The 18,544-nt window shown below is 42.1% G+C and overlaps 1 protein-coding gene across 2 annotated transcripts; it reads right to left on the minus strand.

Moving 5' to 3' along the window:
* Nucleotides 1-1,684: 1,684 nt before the first annotated feature.
* LOC132991917 (secretory carrier-associated membrane protein 1-like) lies at nucleotides 1,685-18,455 on the minus strand. 2 transcript variants are annotated; one of them, XM_061060908.1, is made up of 10 exons: nucleotides 18,229-18,455; nucleotides 13,281-13,358; nucleotides 11,390-11,498; nucleotides 10,819-10,929; nucleotides 9,488-9,616; nucleotides 6,970-7,129; nucleotides 6,110-6,211; nucleotides 5,602-5,719; nucleotides 2,320-4,893; nucleotides 1,685-2,257 (listed from the first exon to the last, which is right to left on the minus strand). In XM_061060908.1, exons 1-9 carry the CDS (start codon nucleotides 18,283-18,285, stop codon nucleotides 4,744-4,746), a joined length of 1,014 nt encoding a protein of 337 aa, XP_060916891.1. In that variant the 5' UTR covers nucleotides 18,286-18,455; the 3' UTR covers nucleotides 1,685-2,257; nucleotides 2,320-4,743. The 2 variants fall into 2 exon arrangements, with proteins under 2 accessions (XP_060916891.1, XP_060916892.1); XM_061060909.1 differs by lacking the exon at nucleotides 18,229-18,455 and adding an exon at nucleotides 14,173-14,289.
* Between the last annotated feature and the right edge of the window lie 89 nt (nucleotides 18,456-18,544).

The following is an 18,544-nucleotide window of genomic DNA, read 5'->3' on the forward strand; positions in this document are numbered from 1 at the left end:
GATTTGATTTATTTATTTGCTCATTTCAGTGTATGGTTTCAACACTATAATACACAACAAAAAATATTTTCTCATAATGCTGAAACACTGTTCATGAGCAAACAGGAGCAGGAAGAAGAAAACTTATAATACCTGCCCCTTTCCTAATAACACAAGAAACTGTTTAACAGAATAAGATGGCTAACCTGTTGTTTTCTCTTTCTTTCACAAAACAAAAATAGATAAAAAAATATAGAAACAATCAAATACAATCAGTTAGATTAACTCAATACAGAACCTTTTCTTTATACATTCTTTTAAATTGAATGATACTTGAGCAGCATTTTAAATGATTATCGAGAGAATTCCATAATTTAACTCCATTTACTGAGATACACATTTGTTTTAACATGTTAACAGGGTACAGTTAGTCTGTACAGTTAGTCTGGTTCTGTTTCCACACTCCCGCTCTGTTTAAAGGCCGTTAAAGAAAAGAAGTCCTTCACTCTGTTATTCCTCCTCGGTGCCCCTTCCTGTTGGCAGTCACTCTGGTCTGCTACCTGCTTCCTCTTCTGTGAGACTGTTTCTCTGTTTCATTTCACACACGTCTGTTTGAAGGTCTCAGCACTTGGCCCGCAATTGTCTTACAAAGTGTGTGTGAGTGGACATGATTTATGCTGCGTCTTTCCTGCTCTGCTTAAGGTCAAATGTTCGGCACTTGTGTTTTCTTAAGTGTCTTTGTTTAATACGATATTATTCCAGAGTTTTTAAAGATTTATTTTTAGGCTTTCTGTGCCTTCACTGTAGAGACAGAGTCGGAAATCAGGGGAAAGAGAGTAGGGAACGACGTGCGGGAAAGGTGCCACGGGTCGGACTCGAACCCGGGCCGCCCGCCTGGAGGACTACACCCTCCATACATGGGGCACGCGCTACAACCACAGCGCAACCAATTAATGTGAAACATTATCATGACCCTATGGAAGCCCTACGCGGACATGCATCAATACATTTTATTAACCTCTGTTTTCCTGTGATGACGATTAATGGCGCCAACAGAACGCCATTTAGGGGGGAATGTTGTGCTTCGAGTGCAGCCTGGGTTCTCTCCGGGTACTCCGGCTTCCTCCCACAGTCCAAAGACATGCTCGTTAGGTTAATTGGTGACTCTAAATTGTCCGTAGTTGTGAATGTGAGTGTGTCTGGTTGTCTCTATATATCAGCCCTGTGATTGGCTGATGACCAGTCCAGGGTGTACCCCGCCTCTCGTCCAATGACAGCTGGGATCGGCTCCAGCACCCCGCGGCCTTGCATGTGTTTGTTGTGTACAGACAAGGGATAGATGGATTGTTACTATGGGTACTTCTAAATTGCATCCACGTTTCCTTCACTTGCTTCCCTCACTTGCGTCTCCCCTTTCCTAAGCAGAGGAGAGAGGAAACGAAAAATAAGAGACATGAGAAGAACCCAATGTCAACTAGACTTCCACTTGGTCTCATTGGCAGTGAAGGGGATTTAATGTCATTTCTTTGTTGCTGTTGACTACTGACCTCTTCTGGTTATCTTCTAGTAGTGCGGTCAATTTAAATATTCAGCTTTTTGCTTTTTAAACAGAAAGATTATTGATGAATGTAAAAAGACAAAGAGCAGTTTTTAACATTGTAAAAACAAGCAGATCTTTTCACAAGAAGAGAAACCGTGAAACACATACAGAAGAAGATTTTTATTCAGTGTTAATACAATAAATATACAAAACTCAAAGTACTCGACATGCGGCTGAAGGTGAAACCAGATAAGAGTGCATTTTTAAAATCACATCCAAATTTTTAGAGCAAAGAGCCGACCGTTTGTAAACCGTACAAAATATACAAACATCCAATTCTACTTTATTTCTGTGAATAATTTCATTAAAATTTATTTAGAGATGACTATTTTTCAATTAGATCCCAGTGTTTTCTACCACGGGACATGTTGATTTTGAAGCTTTAAAGCCACAGTCCATTTACAGTACAGCACACAGTTCACGTCTAGCGCTTCTCATTACTTAAACAAATGAAGAATAACAGCAGGTGCCTCTCCAGTCTGACTCTTTTTTTAAGGAATAATCTCATGTCGCTCTGCACACACACATGTCCTTACACATGTACACAAGCACTGATCCAAATGAAACAGGTGTGAAACAATCAATTAAAAAGGAGCGAAATAAGGCAGGAAGATCGGACGGATTTAAAAAGAAGGATCCCAGACACACACAGGCTTAAGACTTCAAAGGCTTAATTTCCTTTTTACACACACACACACACACACACACACACACACACACACACACACACACACACACACACACACACACACACACACACATGCAACACACACACACAGAAGGCTTAACTGGCTTTAACATGAGACAAAAAAAAAACCCACAATTGCAGCTCCCACTGGAGCAACGTAAGGTAAGTATTATTTAGAAAAAAAGACACACTCAGAGATGTAGTTAGCGCGTTTAGATTTGATGCATTATTAGTGTTGTGATTCGATTGTGCATGACTTCAGAGATCGTCATTCCACAGCATGCAAAGCAATTAGAACTGTGAAAGTACCGGCTGACATATTGATTACGCCTCCTCTTTTGTTTTTTTTAAACCGGGGGGGGGGGTCCGGTGTGTGTGTGTTTGATTCCTTTACAGTCTCATAGATGTTTGAGTTTGTCATGCAAGTGAAGAGTTCATCCTGAGTAAAAAAAAAAAAAAAAATGAGGTAAGTCTCCCAGAGAAAAGCCGGAGACGAGTTCCACTCTTTTCCTCTTCAGGTCACCTGTAGTATAAACATGCACCATGAGTGGTGGATGTCTGACCGTTTGTTGACAGCGTCTTTAACTGACGAGTTTCAGACGAGATTACAGATTTAAAAAAAAAAAAAAAAAAAACAGGTTTCTGCTTCAAGTGAAAACTCTGCCAAAGAACTCAGCTGGTGTATTTATGGATGAACAATGGAGAGCAGGAAGGCGTGAAGACGGTGATTTCATAAATATTTCTTCCTTTTTGAACCGTTTCCGTCGCGCGGACAGAATCTAAAGACGAGACTTAAAGTGCATCTTGATTTAAACGGGGGATTACTGTAGACGAACTTTCACCTTTCAGAGTTCACCCAAATGAAACAATCTGTTAAGTGTCAAACACAGCGTACATGATGGAGAGTGGGTTTGCAGATTTGGAAATGTAGTTTAATCTACCTCTTCTGATTTATCATACAATCACTATGTTGCAGAAAACATCACCTTCAAACTTGTGACAGTCTACAGTGTTACAGCTTACACGATTAATCGATTAACTGACTCGTCAATGAAGCGATCAGCTGTCATTTAAAGACTTCACAGTTATACTAGCAGCTTAGTCAAAGTCAGCATTGTACGATTCTCAATGCTAACAACACTTTGAGTCGATGTATTGTGTTTTTGCATGCTGACATAGTCCACAAATTGAATGGCTTTAACTTTGCTTGCTTGCGGTTGTAAACTAAAGTTAGAGACACATTTTAATTCAGATCTGACGATTTCACAGGATCAAAAAATGTGAGCGATTGAACCGGTCACTACTCGTCCTTATGACTGTGTGAACCAAATGATACAACAACCAATGTCAAAGCTGCGGGGATCCTTCATAGAATATAACGTCAACATCTACCCAACAGAAAAAGTTAGAGGATCACCATCCTAAAGATTCATCGACTTGGGGACAAATTGTTGCCCGCACAAAATTTCATGACAATCAATGCTGTCTTGTTGAGATATTTTTGGAACCAAAGTTTGGGACTGACTGCTGCTACTTTACTACTAACACAGCTTTAAATGCAAATTAGAATATGTTTTTTTCAATTTTTTGTAAAATTCAGATTTTTGCTGCTACACTATAATTTCCGAAGTTGGTTAAAAAACGAAGGGAACACATCAATCCAAGTGTTTGATACTTTAACAAACACAATTTTGGGTAACATTTCAAATCAATTCAGTTGGACTACACGTGTTTGAAAACGATATTCAGAGGAAAGCAGAGAAGTAGAAAGGCAAGGCAGTGAGCTGGAATGCACGGCATTCATCTTCAACAATACACGGTCACCCCACTGGGGGGCAGCAGTGGTCAGTTATGTCGTCTCAGCAGTTAAGCGAAAAGAAGTCAGAAGGCTGCAGCCTGCATGTGCACTGACAAACAACTAGAGAGGAAAAAAAGAAGACTTCCATGTGTCCAATAAATAATGAATCATAACGAGTGGATAATACTAAAAGAGAGAGTAGTGATTGTTAAATCGAATTACACAAACAGCTGATGATCAGAAATGCCCTGGTTAAGTTCAGAAAGACTTTGTTTAGTTAGAGTAGAGACACGACATGTAAAGAGGCTGTTGGCCACACACACACACACACACACACACACACACACACACACACACACACATAACCACACAACAAACTCACACAGAGAAGGTCAATCAGAGCACGCTGGTTTGAGTGGTAGAAGGAGTGCAGCGTCGGTGAGCGGGGGCTCAGAGTCTGTGATGAGTTGCATGATGTTCGCCGGCCAGATGGAGTCCAAAAAGAAAACTAAAATCCTGTCCGATTGTTTTTCTCTATGAATCATAAAAACCGCTTCGCTGTCGTCAGAAAGGCTGTGGAAAAAACTCTCCGTGTGTTCAAACAGGGCAAAGAACGAAGACGAAGAGGAAGAGAGTTGGACGGGACGGGAAAAGATGGGACGAGCTCTCTTAAGCCAATCAGATCTGCTCCTTGAAGGATGTCTGGGCGGCCCTGGAGGCGGCGGTAGCAGCAGCCGTCTGGACCGTCTTGTTGGACATGACGCCGGTGGCAAACTCCTGCTGGGCCCGCTCGAAGCTGGCTCCGGTGGTCCGGTACATCGCATGGACCTGACAAAGGAGGACAGCGACAAAAAATATAAATGACCACAGATGAAGAGGCTTTGGAGAGGAATTTGGGAATTTAACCAAAACTACTGCATATACATATGGATATGGATAATTAGTAGATTAAAACTAATTTGGAATTTGTCCAGTAGATTGTCTAAGCCTGGAGCAGGGGTATGACTTTAATGGCTGCAACTTAATACTATGGGGAACAAAAGGCCTTGAGTTGATGTAATTTTCTCACTTATAGGCTCAAATTTAATTGAAAGTGTCGACAACACAGACAGGATTCCTAATGAGACAGACTTTTTAGTGAAGGAAAAAGAATCCTTTTTTTTTTTTTAAAACAAACACAGATTTTAAATCACCCTTCTCGAATCCAAGGGACCCTAACCCACTGACAGAAACACAAGGTGTATGTTGCAGATTAAGGGAGTTACTGGTGTAAAGCCGCTGTGACCAGTTCTTTTGATTTCGTTTGGAGTGTTACACAAATACTGAGTTAGTTGTGTGAAAAATTAGCAGTTTTACTGGACCTGTGTCATTTGCCCTTTAGGATTACTTGGTAGCTGTTAATCTATTGGAGCTATTCCAAAAACGTTTTTTTATAAGTCTAAGTTAAGTAAAAAAAAAGTGCCCAGGTTAAAAATATGCCAAGTGCGGGTTAAGAGAGAGTTGATAGACTTCTTCCAGGACTGTTGTGTGTGTTACCTTTTTGAACATGATGAGAGACATGACAGCCAGCGAGGTAAAGAGAGCAGCGATGAGGATCATGATGATGCCCACAGGGATGCTCTTATTCAGGCCGGTCAGAGCTGAGATCCATCCGCTGAGGAAGAGAGAGAGAGAGAGAGAGAAAAAAAAAGTGCTTGTCTTTTTATTTTCGACAATGTACTTGAAGTTTATAGTGACTCAGTCCCACCTACACCATCCTGCGGTCATAAAAACTAAATGGTGCATCAAATGAGGATTTGTTCCCCAGATGAAAATAGTCCCAAACAAAAAATAAAATCAAACTCCTGTTTGAGGAGAAACTTCATCAGCCAGCAGTTTGAGGATACAAATGTAGGAAAGACATCAATAAATCCTTTATGTCTTAAGCTTTGGTACATAATGCAGCACATATTTGTGTCTTAGCATGTACAGTTTTGTTTAAGCAGCAGACATAAAACCAAAAGATATGTAACAAAGAGCAGCGATGGAATATTTATTTTCTCACCTTGCGCCCCAACCAGATATACCGATACACTGCAGAACATAGACGCCGAACTGACAGATGTACACGAAGAAGAAAACGAAGAACCTGAACGAGCTGTCACTCCTGGAGAGAGGGAGGGAAAGAGAGAGAGAGAGAGGGAAAGAGAGAGAGAGAGGGGGGGAAAGAGAGAGACAGACAGAGAGCGAGAGAGGGAGGGAAAGAGAGAGAGAGGGGGAAAGAGAGAGAGAGAGAGAGAGAAAGAGAGAGAGAGAGAGAGAGAGAAAGAGGGAGAAAGAGAAAGCGGGAGAGGGAAAGAGAGAGGGAGAAAGAGAGAGAGAGAGAGGGAAAGAGAGAGAGAGCGGGAGAGGGAAAGAGAGAGAGAGAGGGAGAGAGAGAGAGAGAGACAGACAGAGAGCGAGAGAGGGAGGGAAAGAGAGAGAGAGGGGGAAAGAGAGAGAGAGAGGGAAAGAGAGAGGGAGAGAGGGAGAAAGAGAGAGAGAGAGAGAGAGAGAAAGAGGGAGAAAGAGAAAGCGGGAGAGGGAAAGAGAGAGGGAGAAAGAGAGAGAGAGAGAGGGAAAGAGAGAGAGAGCGGGAGAGGGAAAGAGAGAGAGAGAGGGAGAGAGAGAGAGAGAGACAGACAGAGAGCGAGAGAGGGAGGGAAAGAGAGAGAGAGGGGGAAAGAGAGAGGGAGAGAGAGGGGGAAAGAGAGAGAGAGGGAAAGAGAGAGAGAGAGGGAAAGAGAGAGGGAGAAAGAGAGAGAGAGAGAGGGAAAGAGAGAGAGAGCGGGAGAGGGAAAGAGAGAGAGAGAGGGAGAGAGAGAGATTAAAAACAACATTTCTTTGTTTGCACATCTGATTTGTGAATACGTGCGTGTTGTTTACCTGAATGCTCCGTAAAGCGGTCTGTACCAGCAGACGAAGGAACACGGCGTGAAGAGCATGAACCAGAGGATGGCGAGGCCGAAGTCCACGCCGCGCGATGCATCCACACAGAACCAGGCGAGGCATCCGATCAAGTTAGCCAGCAGTGTCCCTGTGTGAACTGAGGGGCAAACACAAGTACAGTTAAAGAGTCTGAACGCAGCCTTTTAGTGAGAGTGGAGCAGCATGGCCGCCTGGTGCTGCAGTGTCCAGTGTCCTGCCAGCTCCAGCTCAGGATGGAAATAAGGAAACACAGACGCTTAATATTTCAACATGTAACACAGTGCAGGACTGAGAACAGAACACACGCAAAGGCACGTCCATGATTCATGATTACCATTCGTTCTTGGGGTCCTAACAGCGATAAAAGCACGGTACGGCAGCTGTCGAGATTTGACATCACTGTGTGAGAAATGACATCAGGCTGCTGGAAGGCAGACACAGGATTTAGGAGCCGTGCTGCTGTGAGCTCACGATCTCTTCTCTACTTTTGCTTTTACTACTTAGTTTGAAACTCCCTGCTTTAAAATCAGGCTCTGACATGGGACGTACTGAAATAAAAGAGTTTTAAAATCATACAAAACACGGTGCCGGAAGTCGAGAATAAGATTGACAAACTGCGGCTCAAAAACACAGAAAATAAAACGTGATTAAAGTGATGCTCTGTGAGGAAAATAAAGACTTTAATGGAGGGCTTTGTGTGCCCTCAATACGTATCTAGTTCTGTGCCCAAACTAACCTTTAAGCTATCATCTGACCCCTTCCCCTTCAGCAGCCACATGACTGCACCACGTGCCCTCATCATGTGGCTGCTGAATGCCATTCAAAGCTGTTCACCCCCCCGATCACACATGCTGAATGTAACTTTTAAACACTAGCAGGACTGGAGCTCATATGCAAGTGTCCAGTTGAGGTTTAATCATAAAAAATAGCTTTAGTATGGTGAAAATGTGATGCATGTAGTCCTATATTTTATAATTTAAACCTTAATAAGCCTATTTTGGAGGATGTTTTGGGGAATTGTAGTTTAAAGGCACGAAATGTAGTTTACATTCCCCTTATTCTTTGAGTGTTATTTTGGCAGTATGTCCTTTAAAGTTTGGCTGATTCAGTAAATATCACCATGCCGACTGGTAAGTTTGCACACCCTGAGTAAAAGCTTCCTATTGGTTCATTATATAAACTACAAGTCAATAAAAACAGGCTGATTTAAGGCTGTATCACAGAGTTTCAATAAAGGGGGAAGTGACTTTTGGGGTCATTTCTTTCACCCAAATAACCCTTATATGTTGGTACTTTACAGTTATAAACAAACGTGTTTCTATTCAAGCAGTAATCTTAAAGCATCTCAATCAATGTGGGGGGGGGGGAGATTTTAATTTCTAATGTGTGACTGAAGCTGGAAGCACAAATCCACTTTTCAGAACTGAATCATTATCCTTGTTGCAGCCAACAAATCTGGACATCAAGCCGACCTGCTGTACGGTATGAAGGGGGGTTGCAGAGCTTATCTGGGAATGCTTAACTTCCAGGAAGAAAAAGAATGCATAGTTTTATACCTGCAGGGATGGCGGCCCTTGCATAGAGTGCATGAATGTTTAGATATGTGCATATGTCTCCTCGAGGTGCCACGGAGCTGATTGGACATTTCTCATGAGATCTGGAGCATCGGGCTCATTGCTCCACCTCAGAAATATAAAACAGCTTCCTGCAGTCACTCTCTCTCATCCAGACCAGCAACTGCACCGTTGTCTTTAGTTTGCCAACCGCTTCCTCCACTGCTCCCTCTGTCTGACATTACGCCAAGACGAGAAAATTATTAATTAGCGCCTGATTATCATGTTTTTTTTACTTTTATATCTGTATGATACTACTACTTATATCTTCTTTAAAAGGTGTTTGTGTGGGTGTCCGCATCGGCGTGTTGGAGGGAGGAACAACCTTCTCTCACTCCACTCTCGGAGGTTTTGGATGGCAATGTGTCGAACCCTCCACTGAAGCCCACAAACGGAGAGGAAGTGTGAAGAGAGGTGCAGGGAGTGGTTTGAGAAAAGGTCCTTTGCGTTAGTGAACTCTTCACCACACCATGCTCACACACCAACGCCGATGATACAGACTTCTCACGCCTCATAATCAGTGTTATTGTTGGTTGATTTGCTTGATTTTGTGATAAATTATCCGACTTTGGCGACTCCTGTCGACTTTTTGTCACGGCCCATGATCCGGGTTAAATCACATCACATAACAGAGAAAACAGAAGTCAATCCTGACATCTGAGAAGCTGGAAGTAGAGAAAGTTTTGTATCTTTATCCTAAAATAACGACATCAATAATCAAGATCGCTGCAGGATATTGCTTGAGAAGACGTCATTGCTTGAGGCGATTGCAACCTGATGATTTTTTTTGCATTTTTCTGGGTTAATTCACTCCGCTCACTCCTTTGTGCTGCACCATGAAGAAAACAAAAAGAGTTACTCACACATCCAGAGGTAATACATGATCTTGACTGTCTTCTGAAACTCTACAGGGATGTCCACTGTGATGTCGTGGTAGAAGCAGGGGCCCACAGGGAGGTTCTCCGGGAGGGGAGGCCAGTTGTTTTTCCTGCCTGAAAACATTACACAGACAGTTTTATAAGTTACTGCAGAGTTTTCAAAGATGTGAAAGAAGAGAAGAAACATTCTCGTCGCTGCTGAGCTGCCTGTTAACGCGTATTCAAAAAAAGAAATACTACTACTACATGTGCAAAAACACAAGCATGATGATTTCCTGCCTAGATTCTTTAACACCTTTTAATAAACCCACCATATGCTCGGCGAGATGACTCGTTTGTGCTTAATGAGGATTAAAATAGAAGCTTCAAAACAGCAGCCATATGTACGAGCTCTGCAGGGAAGCTGAGAGAATTCAGAAGAATAGTTTCAACATGTAGTGAAAGTACACATATTTGTTTTCCAGCCAACAGTTTGGTTCAGTAAGCAACCATCATGTCGCTAAATATAAAGCTAGAGCCTGAGCTGAGCTTAGTGGCAGCATTTGATTCAAAGAGGAATTTTCCTGCAGGGACAATAAATCGTATCTTATTGTAGAATATATCCTGCAGCCTTCTCACCATGACTTCTTGCAAAAATTCACTCGAAGGCTAGCAGGAAAAAAAAATCCCCTTAAAGTGGGGGAGTGAAGATTTTCAGTTTGCCACACATGCAACTTAACCAAATTAAATGGAAGTTTTGTGCATAGAGAAAGACTAAAAGTCTGCAAACTAGAAGCTAATCCAATTACATTTTAATGGGAATTATCACCACATGTGACGCTTCAGACCCTCGTCCATCATCAGACATGAACAAGTGAGAAGACACACCTCCTCATACTGTATATACAACCCCAGAGTAGTTTTGTGCATGCAAAAACAAACAGTTTCAGTTCCTAATTATGCTAGTTTGTTGATCAATCACACACCTCCTGCAAAGTGCAGAGGTATCCTTTGGCTGTCTACGCACTGCTAGTTGGGAATCATGATGAACAGCTAAGCTAATTGCCCCCTACCCCTCAGCTCCATATGTGCAAAGACATTTATGTTGTATTGTTCTTCTTGTGCAATGTGGATTTAATTTATTTAATATCAAAGTTTGAAATGAAAATGGTATGTTATGTGCATCAAATTTATGTAGTTATCCAATGTTTCTGCAGAGGAAAATATATCTAAATCTGGACCCAACAGCAGGACAACCCTCAGTGGAACTGCTTAGAAGAAAACAAAAAAAAAACGGCTCAGCGATCAGACGTTGTGTGTTGGTGTTTGATGCTGACCTCCTGAAGCGCTGAGTGACTGCATTTCTCTCTCCCGACGGTCCAGCTCTGCCGCCTTCCTTTCCAGCTCCTCCTGTCTCCTCAACAGCTCAGCGGCCCCCCGAGACTGATCACACACACACACACACACACACACACACAGATGTCAACGCTGGATTGTGTGTGGAAGCCTGCTCATATGGAACTCTCTGTTCCAGCATTTGGGACACTTCAACAGGTGCAGCACCCCGAGCCGGAGGGGAGACATCACAACGACATGCTCCCCAAAGGCTGCAGACAAAACAGCTGCACCACAGGGAGTTATTTCCTGTGGCTGTCTGGATTTCTGCGTCTCCCTCAAACAGACAGAATACAACCTCCTGCTGAGCCACCTTTCAGTCTCCAGACTCAGCATGAAGCCAGCAGCGTTTTTTTCCGCCTTTCTGTCTGAATCTCTGCTGTCGATGGATGCAGGATTAATCTGTCAGCTACACCAACAAACACACAATAATGGCTGCACAATTGACAGCATATAGCATCAACAAATAGCATCAAGCTAAAGAAAACAAGTGTCTGGTTCCAGTCAGTCATACCTGTGCCTGAGACTGCGAGTAGGCCGGAGGCTCCTCTGTGGGTTTCATGATGGCGGGTTGTGTGTTGACGGTGGGTCCTGCAGTCTTGGGTGCCATACCCGCAGGCGCCTTTGGAGAGAACACACACACACACACATACATTTATAGACGAACCCTGCTGTCGTGTCAGTTCACAAACACCCTAAAGATTTGTTATGCGACTTCTTCAGGAGGTGATCTTGCCATATTTTCCTGTCGATAAGTAAAGAGTGATCTTATCTGCTTGGAAGATCATCGATTTGTAAATATCAAACATGTCTAGCATTTACGATCCAGTATCCTGTTGTGTGGGGGAACCCAGAGGACAGCCTGAGCTCGCACTCTGAGGGTGTCACATGGATTAGGAACACGAGCTGACTGAAGAGAAACGCACAACAACCGCAGCAAATCTAATTTTTTTTTACTCCCGTCAAGCTTGCATTCTCACACATGCAGTCCATGATCACGCCATTTCCATGACTCTTATTTTCTCCATGAATTTGAAAAGTAGTCCAAAAACTATCACCAGTTCTTCCTAACCGTTGTCTGCCATGTTTGTGTTCTCCAACGTTGTTTTTGACCGCGAGAGATTTAGCCAGATTTCAGTTCTGAGGGTCAGGACTTGTTGGTGTGTGGCGTGCCGTTTTGGCCATATGGTTTGCTCTCCACAAAATACAGGAAACAGAAAAACTGTCATTTCCAGCATCATTTGATCTTTCACAATCACAAGATTTTTAATAAATATTTCCGTGGCACTATCCAACTGTCCGCTAGAGAGGCTAGACGGGCTCAGTTGGTAGAGTCGGTCGTCTCTTAACTGGAAGGTCGGGGGTTCGATCCCCGGCTCCTGCAGCCACATGTCCGACGTGTCCTTGGGCAAGACGTTTATGCTGCATTCCATTACAAGTCGAAAGTCGATAATTCTGTGTCGGTTTTTCCGACTTATGATCTGAGTTAAAAATTGACAAACAGATCTTTCTGCGTACCCGTTATTGTGTTCACGGCTATATTGCTCAATTCTAACGACTCAGTCTACATCGATCTTGCCCGAGTTTCCGATTTGGAATTCTGACTTCAATGGGCGCTCCATTGCACTTTTTTTCCGAGTCGGAGGTTGTTTTTCCCCTGAGTTCCGAGCACAATGCAATGCAGCTGCGGCGTATGAATGTGTATGAATGGATTAGTTACTTCTGATGGTCACTTTACACAGCAGCCTCTGCCATCAGCATGTGAGTGTGTAGGTGTGACCTGCGGTGTAAAAGCTCTTTGAGTCGTCAGAAGACTGGAAAAGCACTAAACAAGCTCAAGTCCATTGAACAGAAATATAAAAATATGAGTCAATCATCTCAGAAATGATGTGAGCACTTAATCCAAGTTTAAATAAAAAGAAAAGTTAGCTTGTTCCCTTCTTTAACAATTATTACCTTTGTAATTAAAATGTTTAATTCACCAGAAGAAGAACTTCAGAATAAACTGATTGAGTTTTCAGGTTCTTCATTTCTATGCTCTGATTCCAAAAATAGTCACAAAGCCTTCAGGAAGCATACTTGTTAAATGTGTGTGTCATTCCTTTGATAATATGTAGGCGTAATGAGCACAGGGAAACAACACGGTGCTCAGGAACTTGTTCAACGCCCCATTTAACATAATCTTTGGAGGAGAGAGGTGATGTTATTCTCTCTGTTATCGAACAGGTAGGAGGCTAGATTCAGAGAATTGTTACTTTTTCCTAAAGAAGAAATTGATGATAAAGTATTTAAATGGTTGATGCATAAGTTCAATTGATTAATTTCTATCTTAATTACTTGAATGTTGTTCAAATCTACTTATTGTGTGATCCTCTTGTAGCTGGTTGAAGTGTCTGATACTCACTGGTTTGCCATCTGTGAAGGGATTATACTCCTCTAACCCCGGAGGAGCCGCCTGTCTTACTTGAGTCACTGATGGATCCTGAGGAAACAAAAAAAAAAAAAGAGATTCAAAAGATGAGAAGACTTTCAATAAGAAGAAAAAATCAGAAACAAGCTAAATAAATGTGGGAAATAACTCAAGAGAAAAACTGTGAGAATATCACAGCCTTGAGATGTCTCTGTGAGTTTGTACCACGGGGAAAGGAGTCAGAGCGAGGGTAAAGAAACCTTCCATTATTCTGCCACATCGAGGCTGAAAAGCCCTTTTTTTTTTAATTCTGAACAAAACAGGCCTATAATTCATGACTGGCAAAGATGAGATGATTCCAGTCATTTTCACAGGAAGGCGTCTATAAATAGCTACATCCACGAGTTTCAGTGGGCAGGGGGGTGGGAATGCTTCTGGCTGCTGAAGACAGAAATAAATAAAAAAAGGAGATTTTGTTTTTTTCCTTGTGTTCTGGCGCTGGGCACAAAATCAAAGCACTTAATGCTCCTTTTTTTTAACGCACAGTCTCGATCTGCAAGACAAGCGAATTCAAACAGCATAGTTCTCAAAACGCTTGTGAGTGACAGTTTTCACTACATGCTGCGTAAACACACACGACGGGAAATGAAAGATGGAGCTTTCAGAAAAAAACACCTTCTTTGTTTTTAGGCTCTCTGCAGTACACAAATGTATATTTTATAGGCTGACACAAGAGTGCAGCTATGTTTACATATGGCGTGTATTCAGCTACTTCAAAAAGGTGCAGAGGTAACGACCGTCCCTCCTTTATTTGCATGTTAAATTCCTGTTCCTTCAGACATCAGTTAAGCGACATTTTCTATGTTTCTGTTCATAATAAGCTTACCATCAGCAGCTGTCAGTCACACACCAGTTTCATTCAAATCTTCAGCTGGAGATGAAAAATCCAATCCTGCTTATGTTATCCTCATCCAGTCTCCGTGTAGCTCTCTCTCTCTCACTGCCTCTCCAAAGACAGACTCTTACATTTCTGGGAGCATCTCTTCCACCACCACACGCATACACAAGCAGGCTGCAACTTGTCACCAGACCGGGGCCATGAATATTTCAGGGTATGTTGTGTTTAAAGTTTAATGCCGCCTTATTGTGCAGGGGAAAAAAAACCCATACATATTCACCAAGTTTTCACCTCTCATTCAGATGGAAGAAGGACCTCGTGTTCCCAGCCTGTTGCATGAAAATGTGCAAACTAAATTCCTGGTTATGCATATCCTGTCACACATGCTAACAAGATCTGAGACCTGCCATGGTCCTGATGGAGCTGCACAAGCAGGGGCAGAAGTGTCTTTGAGGGAAGGATCACAGCTAACACTTAACACAAAATATGCAATATATTTTTATAGATCAACATTCACGCAAATCACTAAATATAATTTCATAATGCTGCAAGATTCAAGAGTTTCCTGATAATGAGTGAAGCGCAAAGAAAACCCAGACTGTTCTCGAGGTGAAATCCAAAACAGGGGTACAATATGGAGGATGCAATATGTTGCAAGGTGTTACGATACGATGCGTCGCCCATGGTAACAATAATTTTACATTTAAGATACAGCTATTCTGCGCTTACTAGTATTTCTTCAAGATAATCATAAATGAGTACATTATGATTATCTGATTGACCGAATGCCCCTAAAGGCAAAGTGCAGCATTAAGATGTTTGGTGACAGTTTGGACTCTTTTCATGCTTCAGTATCGTGACAGCCTTTCAAATGTCCAAGTCAAATGACATTGTTGAAAATGCCAATAATTTATTTAACCTTCATTGGCTCCACATGTCGATATTTCCATACTAAAAAAAACACCCGCTTGCAACTCTTGCAGCAACTGCTGAGCGGTTAAAAAAAACTGTTTCCTCTTCTGGGTGGAACACCTGCTCAGACACAAAGGTTCCTACCTTATAAAGAGGTAACCATCAATCACAGCAGGAGATCCTTTACACAAAACACCACATATTCATTTGATCATCTTCTCTATGCAGTCAGATTCCTATCAAACAGGGAGTCAGGGAGCAACAGCAACAACATTACAGTATTTTGTAACAGCCCTAAAGATGCATATTTACTATTACATTTTTTTTTTAAACTATAAGACTTTTCTTAACCAAAAGTGATAAAAAAAAAGAAACTGAATAAAGCCGTTTGATGTTGTCTCTTTAACACTCGCCTGGGAACACAGCATGTCCAGTGGGAGTGCTAATCGAGTTGTGGCTCGTTTCAGCTATGCTTGTTTTTTACTTAAGACTCCTTCAGTGTTTTTACTCTTGTACATTTTTAATGGGAAGGAACCAAATTATCAGCAGAGGTTTTATTCTCTTCAAAACAAACTCTGTAATTGAAGCCGTTAAAACACTAAATGAAGGACTTTGAGGTTAAACTGGGTCTATTGAACACTCTGTGTGAACACAGGAGATCTGGTGAGGGGGGGAAAGAGCTGAGCTGACACAAATATCTGTATAACGGATATCTGATTTTCTGGTAATAATTTCCTCATCTGTAGAATTTCACAATCTTTAATTCCTTTCTTTCCTCACACAGAGGTCATCTGGCAGCTCAAAGTATGTTTAGCAATGGAAGTATACATTTCTTTAAATCACATTCAGGTATCAAGCTCGTTTTATCAAACCCTCTAAAACCGACTGTGCCCATTCCTGACAGGGAGGCTCCAACATGTGACTCACTGCTTTGTCCAAAACAGGAAAACCAGTTAGCTTTCATGTTCTGAGTGTGAACATCATTTTTCAGCATCATTTTTCAGCATGTTATTTATGCTACACATACAACAATTGTATTTCTATTAGAGAACTAGGCCAAAACATAAGGAAGAATGTCACACATGACTAGGAGAGATGACATTCAGCAGAAAAAAAAAAAGGTTGCCAGAGGGGACTTAGGCACCACATGTCGCCATGACGGCACCATATGATTTCATAAACTATTGAAGGAAAAAAGCTCAGAGAAAGGAACAGTGTCTCCTCAGGCCAAAGAAAAAACATTGTGCCAACAAATGAGAGAACATTTGGCAGGACATCAGAGGGTTCACTGGTCATGTCAGTATGTCAATGTGGCTCCATGAATGATCCGAGTATTGTATGTCCGTAGGGTCAAACTGTGCCGACAGCTTCAGTCATTGTCTATTTTAAGGACTATTTTAATCTGTTCTTTTCAGATTTATTTTGGGGGATTTTCTTGAGAGAGTGGGGAACGACATGGCAACAGGCCGGACCCAAACACAAGGCCGCCTGCTTCGAGGACGACATCCTAGTCTGTACATGGGGCGTGCAAACTAACTGCTAGGCCACTGGCGCCCTAAACTGTCCTGAGGTTGAAGGTATAATATGCGACATTCTGAATATTAATAAAGCAAAAACCCCCTCCCTCTTCATCAATTAGTCCTGCCACCACGTGGAGGAAGAGAGACATCCCCGCCCGGCGTCCACTCAGGGAAGCTGTGACGACTTAAGATACTAAGATGACTTTCTAAGACAAGCTGACAACCAAATCTACTCTTTAAGATGCTTATCATTACTTTAAATTGATTGCACAATCTTGTTTTCAGATGTTTTTTTAGCAGTCGCCGGAGCGCACTCTGTCTTACTGAACCCTGCTGGTGAAACAGGACGGAGAGGCGAGGGGAAGTGGGGAAGACAAGGAGGGGAGTGGGGAGCTGAGGGGTGACGGAGGCGTGTCTGAGGAGGGCATTTGTTTTGATCTGAAAGTCGCATAGTAAGACTTTAAGAAAAAATGTGTCTCTCGCTTATTTCAGGTGGAGAAGTTGCAGAAGACGTTCTCTGTATGCGTTCCACAATCCACAGATATAATCAACATTTTAAACTTGATACCAATCTGTAACAGTCAGATTAGACTAAGCTACCCTGCATATATCCAGCAAAGCAGATCATCTGTAGCATTTCACAAGTCTTTAGATATCAATTCACCATAAAAATAGTTGCAAAACCCTGCACATTTACTTCACTTGACTTATCAATAAGTCAGATAACCTTCCAGCTCAAGAAAATGCTAATGAGCGGCCGCTCTGGTGACCATGTTGAGTACACCTGATATGAGGAGAGAGAGAGAGAGAGAAGGAAACACCAGCGTCGGCCTGCTGTGAGGGAGCTGTACGGCACATGATCAAATAAATGCATGCTTTCACGATGACAAGACCGTTATCACGAGGCCAACTGTGTGATGAAGGACAGCGGAAGAAAAAATGTAAAACCACAACAATCACATTACACATTCAGCATTCATGTACTTCTCTTTTCATCTGCTGCAGACAACCGCCTTTCTGATACACGTAAACAATACATGTTTAAGTATTCTGTTGCTACAGCTCTGTTTTCAAATAACAAATACACATGTTCATGCTCTTAACAGATGAATGAGGGTTTGACTTATTAATGAGGTCAGGTTGAAGAACACTTCTGTACACCAGTCAATTTAAATTAAATATAGAGCTTAATCAAATATCAGTATTCTAGGATTGTAGTGTTAATATCAAATGAATGCACCTTTGTGTTTTATATCATAGGGGGTTAATGAGTGTTACATTTAGGGCCACATAAACTACACATCTGTTTTTATTTTACTCCTCTCAAAAAGTTGTTGTTCAAGTCTTTTTTAATGTGGTCTGTGATTGCACCTCATGTTAGGTCATTCTTACCAGGTAACCTTTAAATGTTATGTCACACCAGTAAGATAAGTGAACCAACAATAAGTGACAGACTCTACACAAAGAGTGAGTTAAAATGACTCACCAGCAGCTACCCTAAACTTTAAGCAGCTTTCGAGAAAAAGCTACAGGAAACAAAATCTCTGAGTTATAACTGAGAAATAAGCCAAAAGCTAATGCTAACGTGGCTAACGCAGCGAGCTAACGTTACCTGAAATGGGTTGCTGAACTCCGGATCCGCGAAGGGGTTGCTGTCGATTCCTGACATTCTCCACAAGCGGATGCCTTTCCCTTTCGCTAAACGTACCTCTCAAAAACTAACAATGACAGGTGATTTTAAAGGCAACTACCTAAAGTAAAGAATAACGGCTCGCCAGAGATGTCACTGTCGTCGGAGGTGAAGTCAAAGTGTTGTCCAGAGATTCTATCGAGGTGGAGATTGGTCACCAGCAGCTGATCAAGGATCAGACAACCGGATACGAAGTTACGACAGCGGAAGTAAAGACATGTCACTTCCAAGAGGCGAA

The sequence above is a fragment of the Labrus mixtus genome, chromosome 17 (genome assembly GCF_963584025.1).
Source record: "Labrus mixtus chromosome 17, fLabMix1.1, whole genome shotgun sequence".
In the NCBI taxonomy this organism is placed as follows: domain Eukaryota; kingdom Metazoa; phylum Chordata; class Actinopteri; order Labriformes; family Labridae; genus Labrus; species Labrus mixtus.

Bases quoted from the DNA above. Each gene is read 5' to 3' on its own strand.
- LOC132991917 (XM_061060908.1), bottom strand. From the start codon at position 18,285: ATGTCAGGAATCGACAGCAACCCCTTCGCGGATCCGGAGTTCAGCAAC. The intron at 13,359-18,228 runs GTAACGTTAGCT...TTGTTTCCTCAG, and splicing joins AGTTCAGCAACCCATTTCAG to GATCCATCAGTGACTCAAGT. The intron at 5,720-6,109 runs GTGAGAAAATAA...TCTCTTCCTCAG, and splicing joins ATATCTGGTTGGGGCGCAAG to CGGATGGATCTCAGCTCTGA.